The following is a 21,589-nucleotide window of genomic DNA, read 5'->3' as shown; positions in this document are numbered from 1 at the left end:
GCTTCTCTGATTAGTTTTCTCCTTGTTTGGGCCAAAGGTTTAGACGGAGGGCCATCTAAAATACTTTTGCTTGGTAGTGTATTTGTTAAACAGAACAATCTCATTAATAAATGTGATTCCCATCATGCAAAAAAAAACCTACCCCCATCAGCAAATATTTTGCTAACGTTAAGGATTATTTGGTTTTTATTTTAGTACACCTAAATTAACTAAGATCTAGTAAAAATAATTAAAATAAGGAAAATGAGAATTTACCTTGCTTGGGAGATAAGTTTCCTCTTTTGAAGACTTATTTTTCGACTTATATCATTCATAAAGCCATAAAATACAATTTGTATTTTTAAAATAAATTAAAAATAAAATATATATTTCCAGTAGTTAATCAACTTTATTGTCATTCTGGTATTATTTCAAATGAATTTTGCATGAAATTTCATAATTACAAATGATTCAAAATAAACACTTTTAGAAAGTAATTCAATCAAATATAATAAAACAGTATACATTTATACAAAATACATATCTAATGTAATAAATATGATAAAATATAAAAAGATAATAAGTAAATACATACCAGTAAATATATATATACAAAGTATCTGTTACAATAAATATAATAAGACATAAAAATAGTAATACATTAAAAAAATAATAAAAAATAAAATAGATATAATAAAATAAACACGACAAAATATATAAAAATAAATAATTATAGTATTTAAATTAGTTATAGCTATCTCATGTGTTTTAATACAATAAATAAAATAGAAATTACAAAGTGAGTAAATTTAATATATAATTAGATGAATAAAGATGAAGTAAATGAATAAATATAACATCATTCTAAATAAAAAAAAAAAATCAATGTAATAATAAAATTAGTCATATTATTTCTCCTATGTTCCATATTACACGAATATTTTGGTGTCATATTAATATTGGTTTATTGTATTTTATGTAATAATCAAGTGAAGTTAAAATTTTGAAGAAATAAATAAATGAATGGGAAAAATAACCTGCTAGTTTTTTGTTGTGCATGGTCGAAATGTGTCTGCTGCACCTTAAAGTTGTTTTTAAATCTTCTCTCAATTGACTCGTCCTGACTACGTAAAATTTCTTTTCAGGCGAGAAGGAAAATCACCCAGAGGACTTGAGCAGTCTGACAAAGAAGCGTTCCAAGGCAAAATCGTACAGTAGCTCGGAGAATGAGGTACAGTCGAGAATCAAAGCAGTCGTAATTCTTAGGACAGACCGATACAAATGAGTTTCACAAACCATTTGGAAAATCAAATACAGTGCCTAGTAAAGGCGATGGCCCCCCCAAAACCTCATATTGCCACATTTCAGGCCTCAAACCTAAAGCTTTTAAATTGCTAGTATTTTCTAAGAATCAACAACATCTGGGACACAATAGTATAGTTAAAGCAAATTCTTGCATTATATTTACAAGAAAAACAAACAAAATGTAGATATTGTAAAAATACTGTCCCACTGTTTTCTCATCTCAGTCCACTGCCTCCAGAAGTTCCCTGATGACTTCTCAATGATCCAATGTTGACCTAAATGACTGACAATGACTAACAGGGTGCATCTGTGTGTCATTAAGTCTCTGTTTGAATGCACCTGATCTGGGATGGGCTCAGAGGTCTGTGAAAGGAAACACTGGCGAACAGACAGCATGATGCCCAAAGAACACACCAGGCAAGTTCAGGATAAAGTTGTGGAAAAGTTCAAAGCAGGAATAGGATACAAGAAGAGATTGCAATTTTTACACATCTCTCGGAGCACCTAGTGAGCAATAATATAAAAAAGGAGAGAGTATAACACAGCTGCAAACCCGTATTGTCCCTAAACCTTTGGCCTAAACAAGGAGGACACTAATCAGAGAAGCAACCAAGAGCTCAATGATTACATTGGCTGACCTGCAGGGATACACAGCTGAGGAGGGTCAATCTGTGCATATGACAACTACTAATCGTAGCCTGTGGCAAAGTGGCAAAAAGAAAGCCCTTACTGAAAGAAGACCATAAAAAAGCCCATTTCACGTTTGCAAGAATCCCCAAATAACTTATGCTCAGGACAGATGAGACCAAAATTGAACCTTTTGGGCTCAATGCAAAGTGTTACGTTTGGATTAAAATTAACAATGCACATCACCATGAAAACACAATTTCCACTGTCTAACATGGTGGTAGCAGCATCATGCTCCGGGGTTGTTTTCTTCAGCAGGGACTGGGAAGATCGTTAGAGTTGATGGTAAAACGGAAGGAGCCAAATACAAGGCGGTTTTGGCAGAAAATGGGGTGCAGGTTCACCTTTCAACAGGTCAACAACCCTAAACATAATGCAAAATCTGCAATGGAATGGTATGAAATAACAATATAAAGGTGTTCAAATGGCCAGGCCAAAATCCAGACCTCAATCCTATAGAGCAGGGATCGGGAACCTATGGCTCGCGAGCCATATATGGCTCTTTCTATAAGTACCTGTGGCTCGGAGACAAATTTGATTGCATGCAAATTTTCTCGATCTCGTCCAAAACGTAAGCTACTAATCCTGTTCAGTTACACACAAAGCCAAACCAAAGCTGACATTGAAGTAGTGCTTGGCAGAATATATAGGGCACGTTTTTCACTACAATTTACAGTCAAGGTGTCACACAAAAAAAAAAAAAAAAAAAAAAAAAAACTCGTTCTGGCTGTACATCACTAAAGAATCCGTTATATAAAACCTCTCTATATGATCTGTCTTTAGTGTTCAGATACCTTATGATGAATCCACAGAACACACTGTAAATACGCCAAAACCCCGGAAGAGAACTTAAAGTTTTTTGATTGGGTGAGTGGGAGTGATGGGTGGAGCTATGCAAAAAGTGCAAGCACTCCCTCCCATCTCTCGTCCTACGCATAAGCACATCAGGCTCCCTGTTTGCAGAATGTTGTGACGTTTTTACAAAATAACAGCTTACATCTGGTTTTGAAACCAATATGTATGAAAAAAAGGGTCAAAATGAGTTTAACCGATCTTGAGTAATTGCAAGAAAGACACAAGTTTAAAATGGTATGTTTGTTGATTTTGGGACACGGGCTCTTGCATTATTCTCTTTTCATAATTTTTATCAAATCATCAAAAATAAATGTGCTGAAGACTAAGCTTTTGTCTGGGGCGCGGGTTTAGCAATTTAGTAAATTTGTCTCATAATATATGGTGTGGCTCTTTCCCAAAATAAAATTAATATATTTTGCTTTTATGGCTCTTTGAGTCAAAAAGGTTCCCGACCCCTGCTATAGAGCATTTGTGGAAAGATCAGCATCGTACCTTAAGGAACTTGAGCTGTTTTGTGATGATGTTTTGAAATATAAGCAAATATTTCTGTTTTTAGATGTGCAAAAACTTTAGAGACATACCCCAAAAAACGTGTGGCTGTGATCGCAGAAACAGAAGGTTGTACAAAGTATTAACTCAAAGGGCGGTGATATTTTTGCAATTCTTACTTTTGAATTTTGTGTTTGTTAGCATGATATGAAATGTTGAGTTTTTTATCTATTCGTTTGAAGCCCGAAATATGGCAATGTCAAAACGTTATTGGGCGGCCAATCATTGTGCAAGAAACTGTAATGCAATAAGTGTAAAAAAAAAGAGATGACAGAACGTTTGCCTGGAAATGGCTTCCCCTTGTTTATGTAGCTCCAGGAAAAAGAATCCCACTACACGGAAACGATGAAACAAATGAAGGAGCAAGCCGATCTTTTGGATGAGAGAGAAAGAGAGTTGAACATCGCAGCTCTCAAACAGAAGGAAGCTCAGGCCGCTGTGGCCGCCTCCAATGACATCGCAAGGAAGCTTGAAGAGTCCGTGTTAAGGTATTGAAGTTAATGTTCATTGAGAAAAGTACATATGCATATAGTTGTTGTCAAAAGTTTACATACACTTGTGAATAACATAATAACATGGCTCTATTGAGTTTCCGGTTATTTCTACAACTCTGATTTTTCTCTAATAGAGTGATTGGAACAGATAGATCTTTGTCACTGTCAAGAACCAGAGCTGGATCAGAACCCAAATGCTTGACGTTTCTCACACAAGCCTTTTATTTTATGGGAAATGGGGAGTGATGCACGTTAGGCAGCAGTCTGGCGTGGAAAGACAGGAAGCCAGAGACCAACGAGATAGATACCAATTGCCCGAGCAGATATCGGACAGATGGGGTCGATACCGGACAGGACGGGACAGACTTGATATCGAAACAGGATATCCAAATTAAACAAAACAAACTAGACAGGAACGAAAACTGAAGAGAATAATAAACAGAACAAAAATAGACGGGAATGATACCGGACAGGAGACGCAGGCAGGAAACCGAACAGGGTCAAAACCCAAGGTTTGTTGACGGACTGACTACAGGTGAGCTTAAATAGAAGGAAAGCCGATCTGTCAACGCGCCGTAGCTGGCGCCACACAGGTGGGGCCAATCGGGCGCCATGGCAACCGTGACAGTCACCAAAAACATTTATGAGGTTTGGTTCGGTTATAACTTTATTATGGGCTAATGGAAAAAGTGCTGGGTCAAAAAATGTAAATACGGCAGCACGAATTAGAAATTTTGGTGACTTAGAAAGTTGTGTCATTGAAACAAGCTTCATAGTATGGCCTCCTAACTTGTGAGTGCTTATGAGTGACTATGGCTGGTGACTTCTTTGAGGCCATTTAAATAGGGCTCATTAGATGCAAACGCCCACAAACGCTACAATGGGAAAGTCAAAGGAGCTCAGCATGGATCTGAAAAAGCGAATCATTGACTTAAACAAGCCAGGAAAGTCACTTGGAGACATTTCAAAGCAGCTGCAGATCCCAAGAGCAACGGTGCAAACAATTGTTTGAAAATGTAAATTGCATGGCACTTTTTTGTCAGTGCCACCATCACGAAGAAGACGCAAGCTGAGAGAAAATTGGTCAGGAGGGTGAAAATTCAACCGAGAATCACAAAAAAGCAAATCTGCCAAGAATAACAAGCTTCTGGAACACAGGTGTCAGTGTTTACAGTCAAGCGTGTTTTGCATCTCCATGGACTGAGAGGCTGCCGTGCAAGAAGGAAGCCCTTGCTCCAAAAGCGCCACCTTAAGGCTCGACTGAAGTTTGCTGCTGACCACATGGACAAAGATAAGACCTTCTGGAAAATAACTGGAAACTTGAGAGCCATGATGTTATGTTCTTTACAAGTGTATGTAAACTTTTGACCACAACTGTTTTAGGGATGCATAGTAATGGTGATGTAGAAGTATACAAAACGTTGCACAACTTGGTTGTTTCTCCTCTCTACGTCTGCATAATTAGAGAATATTTTCATTATCTGTAGATGAATTAGCACAGTTTGGTGGTTTTCTCTCTCTGTTTCTCCATAGTTTAAATATATTTTGATTTTTTATAGAAGTAGTAACACAATTACCTATCTACCGCTTTGTAATTAGAATACATTTAGATTTTTTATAGAAGTGGTAGTGTAACGACCCTCAATCATGCGCGACACAAGGTTTCACAGTCACTCTGTTTATTGCCTGCATTCAGTAAACAAAACAATACAAAAGTCAGGGCATCTGTTCACGACTGCAATAATCTAAAACATTAAAAATACAAAAACGGGGCATCACTCAACGGGCCGCACCTCGTGGTGTGTTTGCATCAAAACATGTTGCATCATTGTTTCAAGCTGTATTACTTTACTTCTTATTTAGTGCTTTTTTAATATACATCATTTAGCACAACTTATATATCTTTATATACGAAAATAATTTTTAAAAGCAGCTCCTATATCTAGCAAAATATGCATTTTTTATCCAACTGATATTGGGCACATCTTACCTTCAGCGCGATGCAAATTAGCTGAAGCTACGGCAAGCGCTGAAGCCCATAAAGTGCCATACGAAAAAGACAGTCGCAGACGCCCATGACTTAACAATTGAATGAAGTACTGGAATATTGACAGTAATACAACAAAAACACAGATTTTGTGAGAATTCAAAAAACATTCAAAACAATCAAATTTCAACTCTGTTACAGTAGCACAACTTGTTTGTGTCTCCTCTTTACCTCTTCTTATTTGAAAATATTTCAATTTTTTTTTCTAGATGGAGTAGCGAAACATGGTTGTTTTCTCTTTTGTATTTCTCCATAATTAAAATATATTCTGATACTTATAGATGAATTAGCTTAACTTGCCTGTTTCTCCTCTCTAACTCTTTGTAATCAGAATATATTTCGATTTTCTTTTCTAGATGGAGTAGAAAAATGAGGTTGTTTTCTGGTCTATATTTCTCTATAATTAGAATGCATTCTGATTTTTCCTGGATGTAGTAGCATAACTTAATTGTGTGTCCTCTCTAGCGCTCCGTAATTAGAATATATTTTGATTTTCTATGAAAGGTGTACCACATCTTGGTCGTGTCTCCTCTCTAACTCTTTGTAATTAGAATCTATATTTTAATTTTCTATGGATTGAGTAGCACAACGTGGCTGGGTCGCTGCTCTACCTCTCCACAATTACAATATGATATTATATAGAAGTACTTGCACAACTTGGTCATGTCTCCTCACTACCTCCATTTAAATCGAACATTATTTTATTTCCTATATATGGAGTAACACAACTTGGTCATGTATCTGCTCTACTTCTCGATGATTAGAATATATTTTGATTTTATACTGTAGCAGCAGAACTTGGTCTTGTGTTCTCTTTACCTCTCCGTGATTAGAATTTTTTTTACATTTGTATTGAGGAAGTGCCACAACTTGGTTGTGTCTCCTCTGTATCTCTCACTTACAAAATATACTTCGATTTTATGGAGATGGAATTGCACCACTTGGTTATACTTCATCTCTGTAATTGGAATATGTTTTGATTTATAGATTGAGTAGCACGACTTGGTCGTATCCCCTCTTTACCTCTTTGTCATTGTAATCTATTTTAATTACAACAACTTGGTCGTGTCCGTTCCCTACCTTTTTAAAATCTTCGTGAGGCTCTGGAGAGATCGACCATAATCACATGGCTCAATTTGTATACAGTAAATTGTGATTCTGAAATTTAGAGAGTACCTTATTTTCCGCACTATAAGGCGCACCTAAAATTTCAATTTTTTTCAAAAGCTGACCATGCGCCTTATAATACAGTGCGCCTTATATATGGCTCAATATTAAATCACAAGGTCTCGCAACTTACGCAACAGCCGCCAACTCGATTTTCCCCCGAATGTGGAGTAGTCCGCGGTGTATGCTGGGATTTATATACCGGCGTTTCATTGGCTAACCAATGTGTCAATCATCATTTGAATCGATCGCTATTGGCTTAAGTTTTTCGGAGCCTCAGATTGGCTAGAGGGCCAAAACAAACCCTGCAATTGGCCGAAAAAGATGCGTCAATCATCCGTTAAATCGATCGCTATTGGCTGAAGTTATTCGGAGCCTCGGATTAGCTAGAGGGCCAAAACAAACCCTGCAATTGGCCGAAAAAGATGTGTCAATCATCCGTTAAATCGATCGCTATTGGCTGAAGTTATTCGGAGCCTCGGATAGGCTAGAGGGCCAAAACAAACCCTGCAATTGGCCGAAAAAGATGACTGAATAGCAAACTTGCTAAACTACGCCATAAAGAAACATGTTTCATTAGTCTGTATTTGTAAACATTTTACTCTCCTGGATTTACTACACTCACGGTTGTAAGAAGACCATGATTGCGTATCATTATTGAACGTGATAACTTAGGTGAGCTATGCGGCTTTATATTTTCCCGGTATCTTGTTTTAGAATGATCTTGATGTTGCTGTGATGAGTTGAGTGAATTAAACTCAATTCCAAGTGTTTATTGTCATATGCACAGTAAAGTTGCGAGCGAAAAAGAAAATAGAAACTAAGGAATGGTTGGCATTTCTTGAATCCCAAGACTTTAACCTTCCGAATGATATTTGAAATGATGCATTTGAGTGACACCGTACGGACACCGCATCCGCACGTGTCTACGACACGTATTTGCTTCTTTGCAAGCTTTGGGAATGTTAAGGGGGTAATCAGTTTGACTGAATCATCTGACTGTTTTGTCGACATTCCCATTGTAGCGCCTTATAATCCAGTGCGCCTTATCTATGGAAGATATAGGACCAAAAACTATTTTTTGGGGGTGCGCCCTATTACCCGGTGCGCCCTATAGTGCGGAAAATACGGTACATTGTGTTTTGCTTTGTTTATTTAAATGTTATTTATATGTTATATGTTTAGTCAGAACCAGAACAGGATCAGGACCCAAAAGCTTGACGCATCTCACACAAGCCTTTTATTTTACGGGAAATGGGGAGTCATGCACGTTAAGCAGCAGTCTGGCGTGAAATGATAGGAAGCCAGAGGCCGACGAGATTGATACCAATTGCCCGAGTAGATATCCGACAGATGGGGTCGATATTGGACAGGACGGGACAGACAGGATTGATAATGAAACAGGAGGTCGAAATAAACTTGACTAACTAAACAAAAATAAACGGGAACCACACCGGACAGGAAAAGCCAACAGGAAACAGGACCGGGTCAAAACCCACATCTTGCGGGCCAGAGGTTCGTTGATGGAATGACAAAGAAAGAGTGAGAGCACTGAGTTTAAATAGATGGAAAGCCAATCTGTCAATGAGCCGCAGCTGGCACGTGTGGGGCCAATTGGGCGCCATGGCAACCGTGACAGTGTGTCTATGCTTCAGCTTTTTTATATTATTTATTATAGCTACTAATGAGTACAGCTAAGATAATGCCACTAGAATTAAAAATAATAGAATTGTGGTATCTCACTCTGATAAGGGCCCCTTTGATAACACTATTAGACTAGTGCACAATGTCAGCACAATAGACTTCTCTTTTCAGTCAACAAGAGCATGCTGTGTGTTCTGTGTTTAAAAACACAAAGAGGAACTCATGCCGGGAGAATAACTGAGAAGCTGTCTATAATGGACTACATAAAACAAACTCTGCAGAAAGAAAAACAGCAACACCTAAACATTCATTTCAGGTTTTTTTTTCAAACTCCCTTTAACTATTGTAAATGTGTTAGTTACAATGCGGTAAACCTCTACCCTTTCGTTTATGCTAAGAGTAAAATAAAACATAATTAAAAAAGAGGTGCGAATAACTTAGCATTTTTCTGTAATTAATGACATAAATTAGATTTAATTAAGATTTGTGCAGTCTAAGTAATGCTTTAATGCTTTAACCTCGTTGAATATCAGGATGTACAATAATTATCGGGCCAAGGGGAGTACATTGTGTTTTGTTTTGATTCTACAAAGTATTTTCGCCACCAAGTCCACAAACGAGTGGCTTACTCGTGACAAAATGCTTTACTTTGCCGTACCAGACACAAAGTGTACATATCTACATACTTTGTCCTCCTTTGGTGAGACTTCTACAGCTGTAATTGGCCAAAAGTTACTTTAGCCATGTGTAGCATTTGTATACAGACGCTGCCCTACTTTAGCAGAGATACGTTCCGGATGATCGTTCGTAAGTTGAATTTGTTCGTAAGTTGCTTCAGTGCTCTATTTTGTATGTTTATGGTTTGTATAAGTATATTTAAGGCTTGTATAAGTAACCTGTATTATTTTGTACTAAAAATTAACATTTCATACAATAATATGCTCCATAAAGATCAAGTTGAGTTTAACTTACTTTTGGAAGATGCACTTCAAAAGGCACTCCTCCATCGTAAAAGGTGGCAGAAAAAAAGTGAATTGGCCATTTTCTCAACCGCATAAAGCTTTCTTATTCCACTTTCATTTCAAAACAAACGGCTCGCCTCTTCTTTGCACTTTGCACCTACTATATTGAATGGACGCACAAGATATTAAACAATAAAAATGTCAAAGTTCTTAGTCAAGTCAAGTCATTTTTATTTGTATAGCCCTAAATCACGAAGAGTCTCAAAGGGCTTCACAGATTATTACACTATATTACACAGACTATTTTTCAGCCGACGAGAAGAGTAGGTTATTCATATGCTATGGAGTAGAAGTGAGTTTTAAGCTTAGATTTAAACATTTCCACTGAGGTTGCAGATCGGATCTCAGGGGAAGAGCATTCCACAGCACCAGTGATGGAGAACGCTCTCGAACCAGCAGAACACTTCTTTGCTCTTGGGATCACCAGAAGACCGGCACTCTCAGATCGTAGGCTTCGGACCGGGACATAGGGGCAAATCAGATCTGAAAGATAAGAGGGAGCAAGTCCATGTATGATTTTGTATAATACTAAGAGAACCTTGAAATCACATCTAAGGCTAACAGGGAGCCAATGCAGGTTAGCCAAAATCGGTTATGTGATCTTAGCACGCTGGAGATACGGTATATATAGTATGTTTACACACAAACTAGGAAGAGGAAGCTGGATTTTTTCTTCGGGGTGGATGCTAGGTGACCTCCCACAGTGGTAGCGACGGAAAGAAGAACTACAGTAATGTCCAGTACTCGGAAAAAGGTGCACACAATACAAAATCTAACTTACGGATATTTTTCAACATTCCAGAAAAAATGTTCATATCTACTGTTTTTCGTAACTCGAATGTCCATAAGCAGAGGAGCGTCTGTATAATTTTTCATTTATCAAAGCTACTGATCTGTACACCTAAGATAACTCAACTTGATAAGAATGTTTTAGCCAAGGCATGTGTGCCGTTAAATAACATCTAGTTATATTTGTCTACTGATATCTGTTAAAAGTGCAGTGCACATATTTTATTGTTTTGAACTCTTTTAGCAAATCTTCACTATCATGGATTTGTGTCAGGTAAACCACTAGCTATGAGAGATCCCTACATCCATAAACAACCAAAGGGCTACATTTCCTCAGTGATTTTTTCCTCTGTATCAGCAACTCTATATACATTCTAATTTATTATAGATGCAAATATGGACAGCCAAGATAATGCCGTCTGATAAAAGTGAGATAAATATTTTCTCGGCCAAGGCATGTTTACCATTCAGCATTAGGCCACTTGTATCGATCGATCAATCAAGTCAACCTCTAGTTTCTCCACTACTTTTAGGATATATATTATTGAAATTGTAAACAAAAAAATATTGAAACACACAAAATAAGTAGTGCCTACATTGTATACATATTTGGATATGTTTGACTCAATGTGTCCTCGATATGTGCCACATTAGACTGGAACCCAACAACATTGGACTGGAAGGCTCTGCAAGACATCATTCGGACAAGAGTAATACAGATCAGAATTTGGGTCATGAGGGGCCAAAAGTAAGTGCTGCATTTGTTGGTTGGTTGGATCCCTTAAACACATGGGTCGTATGGGCACAATTTCTTGTGGTGTGTCTTAGGCGAGTACAGCCTGGAGCCGCCCAGCCTTCTCCAGGCCAACATGTGTTTCCGCCCAGTCTTAAACCAGGGACATTTCGCATCTTCGGCAAATGTGCTAACCACGTTTTTGAGACTTGTCAAGTGGAATAAAAATTAGCCACGTTTTTGAGACTTGTCAAGTGGAATAAAAATTATGAAATTATTTCAACATGCTACAAACTGAAACTCGAACCCAGTGTAAGCAATAATACAAAAATGGAGGGAGCATAAAACCTCTGCAAACCTACCAAGACCTGGACGCCTGCGTAAACGTTTGGCCCAAACAAAGAAAAAACAATTTAGAGAAGCAAGCAAGATGCCCATGATCACATTGGAGGACCCACGGGCATACAGAACTGGGGTGGGGCAATTTTTGCATGAGACAACTATTTCTCTGCATAAATCTGCCCTTTATGAAAGAGTGACAATAAGTCAGCCCTTTCTGAAAAAAGATCATAAAAATGTGTTTTTGGCGTTTGCAAGAAGCCACAAGAGAGACACAAATAATATTCTGGTCAGATAAGACCACAATTGAACTTTTTGGGCTGATTGCAAAGTGTTAAGTTTGGCGTAAGAGTAACCCTGCACATCAACCTGAAAACACTATCCCCACTGTCTCACATGGTGCTGGCAGCATCGTGCTCTGGGGTTGCTTTTCTTCATCAGAAACTGGGAAAATTATTAACATTGGTGGACGGATGGATGGAGCCAATTACAAAGTGATTCTGGCAGAAAATCTGTTGAAGTCTGCAAGTCCTATGAATAGGGTGCAAGTTTACCTACCAACAGGCCAACAACCCTAAACCTTAAGCAAAATCCAACATCTGGTTTAAAACAATATAAAGGTGTTAAAATAGCCAAACCAAAATCTAGACGTCAATCTTATGGAGCATTTGGTGAAAGATCTGAAAAATGCTGTACACAATCACCATAAAACCTTGAGGAACTAGAGCTGTTCTGTAAGGAAGACTGCGGCAAATGTTTCGGTTTCAAGATGTGCAAAACCTCTAGCCACATACCCAAAAAGACATGTGCCCGTGATTCAAAGGGGGCAAAAAGTTGTTGGGGGGGCAATACTTTTGCAAGGCACTGTATATTTTAGCAAAACTCTTTTTTTTTTTTGCTGACTCTCATGTTTTAAAAGTGAAATGTAATAATGTGTAAATCCACATCAAGTTTCCTGTTTCCGCATTTAGCTCTTTGATAATCTGAAAATCTGTAAGGAGATATCGGGTCAAGACATACCCCACCCTACACATTTGGGCGCCTACTCCAACACGTCTGTCCCGAACTCACCACTGCCTGGTAATGTTTCTTGTCCGTTTCATTGAGTATGTTTACATGTAGGCAATAATCTGTTTTGAATCAAAATATTACCTAATATTATCGCCTGTATGCATTTATTGTTTCCAAATCCTGTGACTTTATCCTCCTACGGTAGCGGAAGTAGATTATGACAACAACGGACGCAGTGAGGTGAAGGTAAACTGCGGGTTCCCTGACCAGCAGTCGAGCGCTAAAGAACCTGCCCGAAATCGAGACACTCAGTTCCTGGATCTCCAGAGGAGCGTGTTTCATATGTTGGAGCGGGAGCTTACCACAATCAATAAGCACCTCAACAACCTCCAGAGCGGCGTTTTCCAGCTGTTTGCTTCCATAGACGGCCTCCTTCAGCGCTTCACCGACAACGCCGACTCGCCCACCCTTGGCCGCTCCAAGTGGTCTCTGCGAAAAAAATGAACACGTTATTGAAGACTGTAATTTGACTTTGGAACTAGCCAGCAGCTTTTTTTTTAAATGTCTCGAAAATACTCACTGGAACACGGAGGAGGGAACGGAAATAGCCCTACTGGTTGACAACCAATCACAGTGCCTTGAAAGAGTATTGGGCAAGCAGGTCATGAAATGTGATAATAGACCTCTTGGTTGATTCTCTGATTAGTTTTTTTCTTGTTTGGGCGGAAAGTCTAGAGGGACTATTGGTAGGTTTGCTATTTTGATATTATTGCTCGCACCGTGCTTTGGGGGATATGTAAATGTTGTGAAATCTTGTATCCATTTCCTGCTTTGAACTCTCCCACATCTTGATGCCGGACCTTCCTGGTGTGTCTTTGTGTGTGACTTATTCATAAAGATGTCTGTTCTCCTGGGTCTGCTTTCACAGACCTCTGAGCCAATCACAGAGCAGGTGCATTGAAACAGAGACTTAATGGAACTCTGTTTGTCATTGTTAGCCATTTAGGTCAACATTGGATCACTAAGAAGTCATCTGGAAACTACTGAAGTGAGAGAACATGTGGCCAATATTTTTGCAAAACCTACATGCCTGTTTTTAAAATATAATAAAATGTTGAATTAATTTGGTTCCACCTCACGACTGTCACGCATGTTGTCGAGTCTACAAAAATGTTTCCATTATTTTGGCTTGAAGTTTAAAGATTAAAATGTGGCTTGGAGGGTCAATTCTTTCACTAGGCATTGTTTTGAAAATTCCTCCACACACTAGACAGGCGGAAAAATGAACATGTTCAGTGTCGTTGATGGGTACTGAATATATCTCAAACCTCCGCTATATTTTGAAGTGAATAAGCAAATACAAAATGTCGAGTCAAGTCGTATTTACATACCTGTCCTTTAATATGTTTCAAGTTTTTTTAATAATTTCAAATTCTGTACGCCCCATATACATTTTTGTAAGAAAAAAAAGAAACAAATAATAAAACTCGTTTTTTGCTGAACCGATCTCGTCTTGCCCGTTTAAGGTTTAGTCTCTTATCTGCTACGTTGTCACGTCATGTCAGACAGACCCAAACGCAGGACTCAATAAGTCAAAAAAGTTGGATTTATTCAAACCCAAACAAGGGGCGTTTATTTAAACCAATTTGAGAGTACATTCGAAGAGTGACTGGAAGGGGTTGTCTCGGGGCAAATGTCTTGAGAAAAATATCTTTGAGGAAAATGTCGTGAGAGGAACATCTTGAGAAGAATACCTTGAGAAAAATCTTGAGATGAAGAGCTTGCTGTCTTAAAGAGGGAATGACAACGATCTAGCAAGTGGGGGTGGAAGACTGGAGTATTTATAGTAGAGAAAAGCTAATGAACATCTGGACCGGGGAGTGGAGAGAAAGAGAGGGAGAAAATCCGGAAAATGAGGCAATGCTGCCACCCCTCGGAGAAGGGGAGGGACTGCAGGCACTGAACCATGACATACGTATAATGATGAACACTAAATTTACTGAAAATAGGGGAAGAAACTAAGAAAATAATTGTTTTTTTATTTAGTAAATAAACTTGTTTATTTATATATAATAATATAACACTAATAATAATAAAACAAATCTATAAGGGGAGCAATTGGCTGCTCTCTAGCTTTCCTTAACTTTCTATTTAGTTGTCTTTTCACTCTTTTAGCTTGCTATCTGGCTACCTTTTTAGCTTTGTAGCTAGCTATGTTCCCACCTTTTAAGCCATTTGGTAAGCTATCTAGCTAGTTTTTTACAATTTTTGCATGCTGTCTAGCTATCATTTGACCTTTTTTGGTGGTTATGAAATTTGATTTCGCCCTCCTTTCTCGCTAGTTCGCTAGCTTTCTTTAACTTTCTATCTGACTTTTTAGCTGGCTTTTTACTCTTTTAGCTAGCTATCTGGCTACCCTTTTAGCCTTGTGGCCAGCTATATTCTCACTTTTTAAGCCATTTGGCTAGATATCTAGCTGTCATGATTACTTACTGTTGCGAGTCACCTGGGCCTGCTCCTTTGGCGCCAACTGCCTCGGACGCTGATTGGCTGTCACTTTTTATACCCCCGACTTCCTGTCACCGGTTGTCAGTCCGTCTACGAACCTCAATTTACTCTAGGCAAGCTTTTCGATCCTGACTCTCTCCTGTTCTGGTTCCCGTCTATTTCCCGGCTCCGACCCTTTTTCTAAACTCGACCACGATTTTTGCTCCCCCGTCCCGGCTACTGACCTGTTTTTTCCGCTCTCGACACCACCATTGCTTGCCACGGAAGAGCAACCTGCTCCCCGCGACCAGCGATCTACGGATCGTGTGTACTATCCTTTCCATCCTTCCCAATAACAGGAAGAAAAACGCACTCAAGTGGGTCCTGTCTCCATTCTGGTCCTGACACTAGCTAGCTTTTTACATTTTTGCATGCTATCTGTCTATCATTTGACCATTTTTGGTAGTTATCAAAATTGATCTTGTCCTCCTTTCTGGCTAGCTCGCTACCTTTCTTTAACTTTCTGTCTGTCTATTTAGTTGACTTTTTACTCTTTTAGTTAGCTACTTGGCTACATTTTTAGCATCGTAGCTAGCTATGTTCCCACCTTTTAGGCTGTTTGGCAAGCTAGCTTTATTTTTACAATTTTGCATGCTATCTAGCTATCATTTGACCTTTTTAGGTAGTTAATAAATAGATATCGGCCTCCTTTCTCGCTAGTTCGCTTGATATCCTTGAAAATGCTTGAATTTTAATGTTTTGTTTTTAAGGCCGGGAAACAGCTTGAATTTTGGGTTAAGTGCTGTTTCTTGACAGTCTGACTCGATAGAACACGCTTTGAAATAAAGATTTCTACACACTGAACAGATTTAAAGTAAAAAAACAACACAAAATCCCTGCAAATGCCAACCAATGTAGTAAAAATGAAAAATGTACTTTTCGGTGCTACAAATAAAAAAATGCAAAAAATAAATAACAAAAATAACAATTCTATTTTCGTCAAATTAGACACAGATCCTCCGAAAAACACGCAAAAATATACATTTCAGTAAAACAAAAAGCAAAAGATCAGCCAGCAGTCAATAAAAACATTAAGTTCATTCTGTTTTGAAGCAATGAATATCATTAAAATGAGTCCAGCTTTGATTTATTTTTCTGCTTTTTATACGTACAGTACTTTCTTTTTTTTGTCTTCCGTATTGAACTCAGTTATCACCAAACACCTATAGATCCCTTTTCGTGTTTGTAACAAGTTTGAGGTTGCGGCTTTATTTTGGTCATCAAAGTTTAAAAAAAACAAAAAAAACTTTTGATCAGCGGTGTATTTTTCTTTCCTTTGAAAGTACTGGACAAATTGTTCTTAATAATGCTTAAATTTGGCCTTGAAAAAGTTGCGAACCCTGCGAATGAACTGACTGTCCACAAAACTTTTCTAGCCAGCCAGTTGGCATTGTCTTTCAGACTTTAGTTAAGCTCAACATCTTGACCTGCAAAAAAATCTTAACACTTTAAGGTATTTAAACATGTATTTAGTAGTTGTGAAACATGTTGGCCTGGAGAGGGATGGGCGCCACCAGGCTGTACTTGCCCAAGACAGCACAGGAAATGGTGCCCCTATGATCCTAGTGGTTAAGGGAACAAACTGACCAAATATTTACGGGTTTTCTATCAGTATTTTGTTTGAAATAAACATGTTTATTTTGATGTTTGTACATATTTACTGTACTGTTTTGTATTGAGATTTTCTTCTAAATGTATTATGAAACTGCATTTGAGTGTGTCAATAATTGGATAATTTGTGGGACAATAATTTTGAAAATGTGTGTGAAGCGTTAAAATCCTGGAAAACCTTTTGGGAGTTAGTAACAGAATTATCTCAAGTCGCCTCATAACGGGAGTTAATTTCTGTAGGAGGACAAACATTCATAATAATTTCCATTTAATATACACAGTATCAATGGTGCCTTTCTTATCAGGCTTGTATAAAGCCTTTAATTTTGTGCGGCTCCAAATATGTCTTTTGTTGTTGTCCAATATATCTCTTTCAACATTTTAGGTTGCCAACCTTTGCCTCATGGATAGAACAGTGTTCATCAACATAGATGAAGGTCTAAAGACACTGGAGCTGTTTAGATAGATAGATAGATAGATAGATAGATAGATAGATCCCCGAAGGATTTATGATGAAAACTGAGGGGGGATTGTATGCATATTTGTCATCATTTTGTGTTTTTAGAAATAAGACAAAAACATCTTATATGTTGTCCAAATCTTTCAAAATTATTTTGAATAAATATTAAATGACCATCATTTAAGAATTAAACCCTATTTGTTTTGAATTAGAAATAGGTTTATTCAAGGCTCTACATCAGGGGTCGGGAACCTATGGCTCGCGAGCCATATATGGCTCTTTCTACGAGTATCTGTGGCTCAGAGACAGATTTGATTGCATGCAAAATTTCTCCATCTTGTCCAAAACTTGATTCGTCTATCCTGTTAAGATACACGCAAAGCCAAACCGAAACTTACTGACAAATGATTACTTCGCAGTATATATATGGCACGTTTTTTACTACAATTTACAGTCAAGGTGTCACACAAAAAATGGGGAAAAAAAAACTCGTTTTAGCTGTACAACGCTAAAGAATCCTTTATATAAAAGTTCACTATGTAATCTGTGTTCAGTGTTCAGATACCTTATGATGAATCCACAGAACTGTAAATACGCCAAAACACCGGAAGAGAACTTAGTCATTTGATTGGGTGCAAAAAGTACAAGCACTCCTTCCCATCTCTCGACAAAGGTAAGCACATAAGGCTCCCTATTCTCAGAATGTTGTGACGTTTTTACAAAATAAATGCTTGCATCTGGTTTTGAAACCAATATGTATGATAAAAAAGGGTCAAAAGGAGTTTAACCGGGGCAGCACGGCGGCGCAGTGGTTAGCGCTTGTGCGGCACAGTTCATGTCATGGGAACCTGTCGTGGGTTCAAATCCAGCTCCAGACTTCCTGTGCGGAGTTTGTATGTTCTCCCCGTGCTTGCGTGGGTTTCCTCCGGGCACTCCGGTTTCCTCCCACGTTCCAAAAACATGCATTTCAGGTGATTTGGCCGGTCCAAATTGTCCCTAGGTGTGAATGAGCGAATGAGTTGTCTGTCCCTGTGTGCCCTGCGACTGGCTGGCAAACAGTTCAGGGTGTCCCCTGCCCACTGCCCGGAGATGGCTGGGATGGGCTCCAGCCCCCCCGCGACCCTAATGAGGATAAGCGGTACGGCTGATGAGATGAGATGAGATGAGGAGTTTAACCGATCTTGAGTTATTGCAAGAAAGAGACAAGTTTAAAGTGGTATGTTTGTTGATTTTGGGACAGGGGCTCTGGCATTATTCTTTTTTCATAATTTTTATCAAATCATCAAAAATAAATGTGCTGAAGACTAAGCTTTTGTCTGGGGCGCGGGTTTAGCAATTTAGTAAATTTGTCTCATAATTTGTCTATAATAAAATAAAATTAATATTTTTCGCTTTTATGGCTCTTTGAGTCAAAAAGGTTCCCGACCCCTGCTCTACATTCTATGTAGCTGTCGACATATTTATGTCTTTGTATTTTGCTCTAATATGGCTCTTTCAACATTTTGGGTCGCTGACTTTTGGGAATGGCAGTTGAGAAAATGGATTTGATCCCATGACTTCAGGACTGTGCCGCAGACGCGCTGACCATTCAGCCGCCGTGCCGCCCGGGCTTGGATATATAACTTTATATTGTTTTACCGTTTAATTTGGTTGTGAAAAAAATATTTGAAGAGGAGTTGCCTAGTTCTACTTAACTAATGTTTCAGGTTTAATTATTTTACACCTCCCAAAGCGCTTTACAATGTGCTTCACACTTACCTATTAATAGACACACTCACACACCAATAGCGGCCACAGCCATGCAAGACACCTACCTACTTATTGGGGGCATTAGAGGTTCAGTTTCTTGCCCAAGGACACTTCGAGATTTGACTCGGATGGAACCTGTGTACTCTCGGTCCAGAGCAATGTTTGCTCTACCTCCTGTGAGCTACTGTCGGATGTAAATGTAAATGGTCTGCATTTATATAGAGCTTTTCAAGTCGATGAAGACCTCCCAAATCGCTTTACAATGTGCTCCACACTAACATTCACATTCACGTACCGATAGTGGTGTCAGCCATGCAAGGCAACTACCTGCTTACCTTCAGTGTCTTGCCCAAGGAGCCCGGAATCGCGCCTGCGACCTCTGTTGAAGAAGATACGTCGAGAAATCGTCTCATACGTGTTCAAAGAATGCAGGAATTAAATGACGTCAGAGGGAGCTCTTTTTTATTGATACAACAATTTCAACAAGAAACTCAGCGAATCTCAGATATGCGTGGGTCTTTATAGTTTCAACACAACATGTGTAACCGGTTTAGCCCCGTCCCTTTCACGCTACACCCTTTCACGCTACACCCTTTCACGTGTACATGCCCAGGGTTCCGTAATCATCCATTCTTGAAAATGTTTTTAAGTTTGGGTCAGTTTGCCTTTTGCCGTTATCTCTTGTCCTCCCTTAAGGAGGATTGTTTATACTAATTCCTCTGCCGAGACCTTCCCGAGATGTAAGCAACATTTCTCCCAACTGTAAGCAAGTCTTTCTACATTTCAGCAAGTCTCCTGAACAAATGTATGCAAATCTATTCTACAAATACAAGTTTATATTCTACAACTCGTCTTGATTTAAAGACGAGCGCTTTACCTCCTGTGCTACTGCCGTTAAAATAACGTCTTCCTTTTAATTGTAAATTAAATTTAAATTTAATTTAATTATATTTGATAGTATAGTATATATCAATAACCGTCTCCAATGACTTGAAGAGCGCTCTATGAATGAAGACCATTTACCATTTACTGGAGTGTTAAACACACTTTATATTTGTTGAACTGTTTACTTTTGATGTGTGAAAATATTTGAAGTACAGTATCATACGTCTACTTGAACAGTTGTCTGACTAGAGATTGTGATTCATTCCATGGAGCGAAACTCAGGCATCTCATCTCTCATCTCATCTCATCAGCCGTACCGCTTATCCTCATTAGGGTCGCGGGGGGGCTGGAGCCCATCCCAGCCATCTCCGAGCAGTGGGCAGGGGACACCCTGAACTGGTTGCCAGCCAGTCGCAGGGCACACAGGGACAGACAACTCATTCGCTCATTCACACCTAGGGACAATTTACACCGGCCAATTCACCTGAAATGCATGTTTTTGGAACGTGGGAGGAAACCGGAGTGCCCGGAGGAAACCCACGCAAGCACGGGGAGAACATACAAACTCCGCACAGGAAGTCTGGAGCTGGATTTGAACCCACGACAGGTTCCCATGACATGAACTGTGCCGCACAAGCGCTAACCACTGCGCCGCCGTGCTGCACAAACTCAGGCATGTAGTGAAAAGTTACCCTTACTGAGTTAAAATTACTTGAGTGCGATTTGGGACATTATGTTCTTCTGGGAGTATTCTTAAATCACTATACTTTTACCTGAGTATATTTGTGAAGAACAAACGGTCCTCTTACTCTGCTACATTAAGCTTCATAGAACCTGTTAAGTACAGGCATTTCTTCTTTGTTCGCTTTTTTTCCGTGTCCCCTGAGTGAAAACCAACTTTGTGTGCATGTGTCTGTGTGTGTGAATGTGTGCGCCCCCTCGCGTGATCGGCCATGGAGCTCAAAGGATAAAAAGAGAAGAATAATTGCACATAAATCAAACTTAAACTGAATGTGATTTTATTTACTTTACATTTTCAAAAAATGCTCTTCGTTTTCATAATGGCACACAGTACTTAATTTTTTTGCACTTTTTTGCTGGCCAAATAAGGGGCACATTATGTTTCCTTGTTATTGTATTTTCCAATCCCCAAAATAAAAATTACATCAAAATTTGATTAATTAACTGCATTTCCTTAATTTCATTGACACAATTAAACACTTAGTAATTCATTAAAAAACTCAAGGCGGTATCATACAACAGAGTAGTCACACCATTTTGACAGTATGCAATTGTAAATACATACACCATCTGTTCATTATAACTGACAATTTTTGTTGTTGTTTTGGTCCAATAAAGCTCTTTTAACATGAGTGTTGCCGACCCCTGGGCTAGCTTGTTGTTCTTAAAAAGAAGTACTGGGGCTTTAAATGTGCTTATCATCCTTAAGGTATTTCTTTGATTTATACTTCTACTATTGTATTGTTTATTAAAATACTTTAAAATACCATGATTATTTTAATTTATTTTTAAATTGAATGCAATTTATTGATGATTGGATGGATTTTGATGATCTAATTTAATGGTTGTTTAAAAAAAATCAATAAATAAATGATTGCTACATTTACTCAGCACTTAAATATTTTTTTTCACCAAGTACTTTTTTAACTTTTACTCAAGAAATAATTTGGATGACTACTTTTCACTTCTACTTAA

General features: G+C 38.5%; 1 protein-coding gene across 6 annotated transcripts in view; it reads left to right on the top strand.

The window, feature by feature from the left end:
- Positions 1–21,589, top strand: part of LOC148353493 (uncharacterized) — a 59,604-nt gene that overhangs the window by 35,742 nt on the left and 2,273 nt on the right. For 3 of the 6 annotated variants that reach the window (XM_088350986.1, XM_088350984.1, XM_088350985.1), the window contains exons 18-22: positions 1,125–1,210; positions 3,688–3,863; positions 11,193–11,286; positions 12,582–12,690; positions 12,827–13,759. In XM_088350986.1, the coding sequence (XP_088207112.1) occupies positions 1,125–1,210; positions 3,688–3,863; positions 11,193–11,286; positions 12,582–12,690; positions 12,827–13,125 (764 nt within the window). In that variant the 3' untranslated portion in view covers positions 13,126–13,759. The other 3 variants (XM_088350988.1, XM_088350989.1, XM_088350987.1) reach the window with 3 other exon arrangements.

This window comes from Urocampus carinirostris, chromosome 13 (genome assembly GCF_059441175.1).
Source record: "Urocampus carinirostris isolate Australia breed hairy pipefish chromosome 13, RoL_Ucar_1.0, whole genome shotgun sequence".
Taxonomy (NCBI): domain Eukaryota; kingdom Metazoa; phylum Chordata; class Actinopteri; order Syngnathiformes; family Syngnathidae; genus Urocampus; species Urocampus carinirostris.
Note: the sequence above shows the minus strand (reverse complement) of the source record. Positions and strands in the feature narration are given on the sequence as shown.